The 7,954-nt window shown below is 43.0% G+C and overlaps 1 protein-coding gene across 1 annotated transcript in view; it reads left to right on the top strand.

The window, feature by feature from the left end:
- The window catches only part of ttc39b (tetratricopeptide repeat domain 39B), a 41,047-nt gene that overhangs the window by 28,511 nt on the left and 4,582 nt on the right, over positions 1-7,954 (top strand). The window contains exon 19 of the mRNA XM_079589494.1: positions 1,298-3,403. Within this exon, the coding sequence (XP_079445620.1) occupies positions 1,298-1,394 (97 nt within the window). The 3' untranslated portion in view covers positions 1,395-3,403. The remainder of the gene's footprint in view (positions 1-1,297; positions 3,404-7,954) is intronic.

The following is a 7,954-nucleotide window of genomic DNA, read 5'->3' as shown; positions in this document are numbered from 1 at the left end:
GGTCAGTTTTGTTCCGTTAAGAGATTTAAATATCGGTCAGTTTTGTTCCGTTAAGAGATTTTAAATATCGGTCAGTTTTGTTTCCGTTAAGAGATTTAAATATCGGTCAGTTTTGTTCCGTTAAGAGATTTTAAATATCGGTCGGTTTTGTTCCGTTAAGAGATTTAAATATCGGTCAGTTTTGTTCCGTTAAGAGATTTTAAATATCGGTCAGTTTTGTTCCGTTAAGAGATTTAAATATCGGTCAGTTTTGTTCCGTTAAGAGATTTTAAATATCGGTCGGTTTTGTTCCGTTAAGAGATTTAAATATCGGTCAGTTTTGTTCCGTTAAGAGATTTTAAATATCGGTCAGTTTTGTTCCGTTAAGAGATTTTAAATATCGGTCAGTTTTGTTCCGTTAAGAGATTTAAATATCGGTCAGTTTTGTTCCGTTAAGAGATTTAAAATATCGGTCGGTTTTGTTCCGTTAAGAGATTTAAATATCGGTCAGTTTTGTTCCGTTAAGAGATTTTAAATATCGGTCAGTTTTGTTCCGTTAAGAGATTTAAATATCGGTCGGTTTTGTTCCGTTAAGAGATTTAAATATCGGTCAGTTTTGTTCCGTTAAGAGATTTAAAATATCGGTCGGTTTTGTTCCGTTAAGAGATTTAAATATCGGTCAGTTTTGTTCCGTTAAGAGATTTTAATATCGGTCAGTTTTGTTCCGTTAAGAGATTTAAAATATCGGTCAGTTTTGTTCCGTTAAGAGATTTTAAATATCGGTCAGTTTTGTTCCGTTAAGAGATTTAAATATCGGTCAGTTTTGTTCCGTTAAGAGATTTTAAATATCGGTCAGTTTTGTTCCGTTAAGAGATTTTAAATATCGGTCGGTTTTGTTCCGTTAAGAGATTTAAATATCGGTCGGTTTTGTTCCGTTAAGAGATTTTAAATATCGGTCAGTTTTGTTCCGTTAAGAGATTTAAATATCGGTCAGTTTTGTTCCGTTAAGAGATTTTAAATATCGGTCGGTTTTGTTCCGTTAAGAGATTTAAATATCGGTCGGTTTTGTTCCGTTAAGAGATTTTAAATATCGGTCAGTTTTGTTCCGTTAAGAGATTTTAAATATCGGTCGGTTTTGTTCTGTTAAGAGATTTTAAATATCGGTCGATTTTGTTACGTTAAGAGATTTAAAATATCGGTCGGTTTTGTTTCCGTTAAGAGATTTAGTTATTTATTTATTTATATTATTCCATTAAGATTTTATTGATACTTAGTAAATAAATGCATGTCGTCGGGTTGATTGTGTTTGTGTTTGTAGGTTGAATTATAAAGATTATTCCATGGAGTCTCGACTTCATTTCCGCATCCACGCGGCTCTCAGCAGTCTGAAGGGTTCTCCCACAAACTCTCCATGAGGACGACAACATCCAGCACCAGCCGGACATGAAGAGACAAGCACATCACGAGCAGCTGTAGCCACATGTAGAGCTTCACATCTCGAACCAAAGCCTCTGTTCTGCCATCTAGCACACTTACTCTGTTCTGCCATCTAGCACACTTACTCTGTTCTGTCATCTAGCACACTTACTCTGTTCTGCCATCTAGCACACTTACTCTGTTCTGCCATCTAACACACTTACTCTGTTCTGTCATCTAGCACACTTACTCTGTTCTGCCATCTAGCACACTTACTCTGTTCTGCCATCTAGCACACTTACTCTGTTCTGTCATCTAGCACACTTACTCTGTCTGTCATCTAGCACACTTACTCTGTTCTGCCATCTAGCACACTTACTCTGTCTGTCATCTAGCACACTTACTCTGTTCTGCCATCTAGCACACTTACTCTGTTCTGTCATCTAGCACACTTACTCGTGTTCCTCAAGCCTCAGCTTATAGTCTGTCTCGTTCTTTAAACACTGAGTCGTACGTTTGATCAGCCAATCGAGCGCTTGAACAATCGGACAACAGCTGCTTTAATGAATGTAACGTTTTACTTTAAAGACCAAATATGTTTGTGTCCGCTTGTGTGTCTTACTTGTGTGTGTGTGTGTGTGTGTGTGTGTGTGTGTGTGTCACCATGTGTCTTTAGCAGTGTGTGTCTGCATGGCCTGCCGACTGGCGTTCACCGAGCGCTGCAATACGACTCTCATCGAGTTCATTACAAGTTTAGATTTGATGCTCCATTTGAAAGCAATAATAAACAGCCAACAATCATGCTGAGAATATATTGTGCAATAAATATTGTAATGTTTTTTTAAAAGGTTTGTTTTGTGGTTCACTTTTGATTGCTGTAATCCTAAGGTTTTATGGGTTGGTCATATGTAGCGGGCTGGGACTGTTTCGTTGTGTGTGCATGTTCTTGTTTTGGTGTTTAATAAGTTGTATAAAAATCAAATACAGTTTATCCCATTTTACAAGTATAATAATTTTTTGTTTTCTTTATAATTCATAGAGCCGTGCGATTAATCTGAATTGTATTAAAATTACGATGAGAAAGATTTCTCCGCATAATTTACTGTCATTATAAGTACATAAGGACACTGTAAAATAAACTTACCAATTTAATTTAGATTTTTTGGCAGTGATGACACCAATATTGTAGATCCCAGTAAAAATGCACAATTCTCTATTCCATTTTTGATACAGCTGAAAATACTAGCCTAACTAATACATGTAAAGCATTACCAGTAGTTTTCAGGTATAGACACTGAATAAAGTAATTATACACTGCATATATTCTTCACTGTATAAATTTAACATATTAATGCTTATTAAAGTTATACAGAAGTTATTCATTGAGTGATTATTTCAGAGATGTAACATTAAAAACACGGCGGCAGGAATATTAGGCTGCTGTCACTTTAAGATTGAAAGCGCAGATTTAATATTCTGATGTTTTATTTCTCCTGTTTATGTTCACTTAAGACATAAACGACTGTTGATACTCTCAAGACAGGCTTTTTTTAAACATAATTTTGAGTGAATTTGTCTGTTGAAGCGCAAGATGATGTGAGAGAGCTCAGGACAGCGCACAGAAAACTAATTGAGTTCCTTTTTAAATGATGTAATGTTGTTTTGTTATGTTGCTGTCTTGTTTCTATGACTATCACTCGACTGTATGGTGGCCTTGAGTGTTTTGAAAGGCACCTTCAAATAAAATGTATTATTATTATAATTATTATTCTTGTACTTGAATAAATGAATAATTAAATTGGGAAGGCTTAAACTTTCGTGAGGAACGTCCCAAGCTCATTTACGCTCAAGATCTCACAACATTGCATTGTAAGAATAAAAGTCTTCATGGCGATACTCGCTAACACAGAATTTTACTTGCATTTGGTGTGTTCATTTTAGGCCCTTATTCGCGCAGAACCCTTTTCTGTGGTTAAAATCATGAGAAAGGAACCGGAAACAATGCAAGGTAGGGCCTATAGAGATTTGTTTTGTAAAAGTATTACTTTTTTAGAATGCACATAGGCTATGCATGAGATGCGAGAGCAATGGTCATCACATCCGTCTAGCGCGTTTACATAGAGAAACTATGGCACTAAAATCCATAATAGCCTACAGGTATTTATTTATGAATCGTAGCCTGTATGGTGCCCGCATCGTCAATAAAGCCGGCTTCAAAAAACAGTCAACATGTGTTTGTGTAAGAAAATCGTGACTGAAATTGAAACCGCAATACTGATTTTTTTAAAAACGTGGTAGTAGGCCATTCAATATTGCACCTTGATTCAATGACTTGATTCTGAAGCAAATTCGCGAAAATTACCCATGGTTTCACTATAGTAAAAGTGTAGGCTGATTCGGCCTAGTGTCTATGGATTCGGCCACCATTTTGTATAACCACGCGATCAAATCAGATCAAATAGGCCTACCAAATGGATTAAACTAGTGTAGCAAACCCATGTTTAGTTTGTGGTGACCATGGTTTAACTATAATAGCAATGTTTTTTATTTGTAGTAAAACGTACACTTTTATAGTCCGACACTATGAATCTTAAAAGTCGTGCCGATTTTTGATTACAAACCAAGTTTCCTTATTGTGTAAAATCATTGCTCAGTAAACAAACACTTCAAGTAATAAACGGCTTTACACTTCAGCTTCAGATATAATAATCTACATTTAAACAGTTACTTGAGCAACAATGTGTGACTATAGGCCTATCTTAAATCAACAGTTTAATAGTCGCCTATACATGTCCTATGTAATATTAACATTGTACAAATAAAGTTAATTGCAAAGTTCCATCTTAATTTGGACTCAACTAGTTTAAATCTTTAGATGCTTGATTTCATTTCTTCAGGCTATAATCCAGCTGGAGCGTTCTCTCGGAGTTCTGAACGAACCTTTCAGGCAATAGAACGCTTGTTCAAAGTTCTCTTACGTAGAAAGACGCTACGGGAAAGATATTTATTTTTCGAGATTGAAGCCTAAAAATGAATCCTTAATTTTTTAAAATATGTAAAACGCTTTTCTGTAGCATACAACCTTAGGCGGAGCAAATCGCGCGCCCATTGGCTGCTCCGCCAGAAAAGCACAGCCTATGCGAGGCCAGTGACTGCTCCGTTACACGGAGAGAGTCGAAACCACGGTGAAAGCAGAAGTAGCACATCTACTTCGAGCCGAAATAGCGAAGCTATTGAGCAAAGGGGCCATAGAGCCTTTATCTCAAGCTCAGAGCGAAGGGGGTCTGTACAGCAGATATTTCCTGGTACCGAAGAAAGACGGGGGTCTCAGACCCATTTTAGATCTGAGGCATCTGAACAAAGCGCTAACAAAGCGAAAGTTCAGAATGCTCACGACCAGAAAAATCCTCGCGCCGATTCGCCGAGGAGACTGGTTTATGGCAATAGATCTGAAAGACACGTATTTTCACATACAAATTGCGTCACGTCACAGGCGATTTTTGAGATTCGCCTTCGAGGGCCGGGCATATCAGTACACAGTCCTGCCATTCGGCCTGTCTCTAGCACCTCGTACATTTACAGTGTGCATGGACGCGGCGCTGGCACCCCTGAGACTCCAGGGCGTTCGAATTCTGAATTATTTGGACGATTGGCTGATTATGGCTCAATCGCCTTCAGAACTCACTCGCCACAAGACCCTAATACTCAATCACCTCGAGTGCTTAGGTCTGAGAGTCAATTGGGAGAAAAGTTCACTGTTTCCCAGTCAAAGGATCTCCTTTTTAGGACTGGATCTGAACTCGCTGTCTATGACAGCACGGCTGTCATCACAGCGCAGGCGAAACCCCCTGCAAGTGGCGAAATCCTTCCGCAGCGGCCATATAGTGCCGCTCAGGAGATTTCAAAAAATGCTAGGCCTCATGGCCTCAGCCTCGGCAGCTCTACAGTTGGGCCTGCTGCGCATGCGCCCACTGCAGTTCTGGCTGAGAGCGCGCGTACCGCGCCGAGCATGGGTCCACGGTCGTTATCGCCTCAAGGTCAATCAGGAATGCATTTCAGCCCTGACACCATGGAGAGCGTCAGACTGGTACCGGTCAGGTGTAAGCCTGGGGACTTCCTCGAGCCTGAAGGTGGTGTCCACGGATGCGTCCACCTCAGGCTGGGGAGCACTGCTCGACGGCAGACCGTTCTTTGGCCAATGGGCAGAACGAGTCGAACTACCGCACATAAACTGCCTGGAAATGATGGCGGTGGACTTTGCGCTGAGGATAAAACTTTCGTCCTCGGATAAAAGGGCACCACGTCCTGGTCCGTTCGGACAACATGTCGGTAGTAGCCTACATAAACCGCCAGGGTGGCGTGAGATCCCGGAACCTCTTCAGGCTGACGGAACGCATCCTGGTATGGGCCCAGCACAACCTGCGCTCGCTGAGAGCAATGCATGTGCCAGGCCACCTGAACGTAGGCCCAGACAGACTCTCACGGAACAACGTTCCGACAGGAGAGTGGTCCCTACACACACAGACAGTGCGTCTGTTGTGGAAAACGTTCGGCAGAGCGGAAATAGACCTGTTCGCAAACCAGGAAAACGCTCACTGCCCGGAATTCTTTTCGAAGAGCACGAACGCGCTGGCCAGTGTCTGGCCCCGCCGTCCGCTCTATGCTTTTCCCCCTGTCTCACTCCTGCCTCAAGTGCTGGAGCGAATCAGGAGAAGCGGATGCGCAGTGCTTCTTGTAGCACCATACTGGACGAATCAACCTTGGTTCCCAGTTTTGATGCGGCTGAAGAGTACTGCCCCGTGGCCGATTCCAGTGAGGAGAGACCTCCTCTCGCAGGCCAAGGGCTCGATTTTGCATCTTCGCCCGGATCTCTGTTCCCTACATGTGTGGGCCATAAACGGGTACCCGCTAACCTCCCAAAGGGAGTATTAGACACGATCGAGCAGGCTAGGGCCCCGTCTACTAGACGGCTCTACGCTTCCAAATGGTCGGTGTTCTCTGACTGGTGTTCAGACCAAGGTCTATCACCTCTTCAGTGCGGTGAAACGGAGGTTCTCTCCTTCCTGCAAGAGCTATTGGATAAGGGTAGGACCCCATCCACGCTCAAAGTCTATGTGGCAGCCATATCAGCGTTCGTTAATCCAACGCTTGGCCGTTCACTGGGCAGAATCGACCTGGTGGTCCGTTTCCTTAGAGGAGCCAGGAGGTTAAATCCTCCGAGGCCTCCTTCAGTCCCCGTTTGGGACCTTTCTACGGTGTTGAACGCTATGAAAAGGGGCCCCTTTCGAGCCTATTCACTCAGTTGACATGAAGCACCTTGTCTTTCAAGACCGTGTTTCTTTTGGCTCTCGCTTCAGTGAAGCGTGTGGGGGATTTGCAAGCGCTCTCAGTCAGAGCCTCTTGTATGGAGTTCGGGCCCAACGACTCTGTAGTCGTGTTGAAACCGAAGCATGGGTATGTGCCTAAGTCCCTCAACACACCGTTCAGGGCTCAGGTCATCTCCCTGTCGGCCCTGCCGGCCTCTGAGGACGGAAATAGCTCCCTTTGCCCGGTCAGGGCATTAAGAGCTTATGTGTCCCGCTCCGCTGTTTTCGACAGACGGAGCAGCTCTTCGTTTCGTTCAGTGGGCGTTCTAAGGGGCGAGCCGCGACGAAACAGAGTCTATCTCGATGGGTAGTGGACGCCATTGCGCTAGCCTACGCATCTAGAGGTTTGGAATGCCCTCTGGGCATCAGAGCACATTCTACGAGAGGCATGGCCTCTTCGTGGGCTTGGTATAGCGGGATTTTGTTACAAGATATCTGTATGGCGGCAGGCTGGGCCTCCCCGTCTACATTTATAAGGTTCTATAACCTAGAGGTTCCTGCGTTGCAGGCTAAACTGCTCTCGGTCTAGAAGACTGTGTATAGTGTTCCTGCCCTGCGCTGCGGCCCAGGTCACTTCAATGTTTTAAGCATCACTCACTGACAATGTGTCCCATGAGCATGCTATTACCCCCATATATATATAATATTTACATATATATGTTATTATGCCCTTAGGGGCACTATTATAAAGGGATGATGCTAATTCTAGCCGCTCTCCCTATACATTCTTGGTGTAGGCGCTTGTATGCCAGGGCGCGCGCGCCCTCGGGTGTCTGTGTCGGTCAGTGATGCGCGGGATGATCCAAAGTGAGCGGGTGCCTGCGGTCACCCGCGGTTACGAGTCATCCAAAAATATTTTTAATGATATTCGGGTCGCGGTCGGTCGGGTCGTTTGATATAAAGATGCCAATTAAACCTTTGTAATTTATATAGTACTAGACACAATGTTCTATGAAATTCATAGGTCTACACTTTATTGGCTGAATAACTGCGCGAGGATGACGCACAAGCTCAGTCAGAGATGACAGTGGGAAATCCTTATTTACTTTTTGAATGTTGAGCTCGTTATTAACTTTTGAATAAAAGCTGACGCGGGACAAAATGCCCGATTTCCCAACACGTTGAACTGAGCAATGCCATTGTGCCATTTTAATAGGCTACTTTTAAACGCATATAGCTCAGTAATGTCAGTT

This window comes from Phoxinus phoxinus (assembly GCF_949152265.1).
Source record: "Phoxinus phoxinus genome assembly, chromosome: 18".
Classification (NCBI taxonomy): domain Eukaryota; kingdom Metazoa; phylum Chordata; class Actinopteri; order Cypriniformes; family Leuciscidae; genus Phoxinus; species Phoxinus phoxinus.
This window is presented reverse-complemented; position numbering and strand designations above follow the sequence as displayed.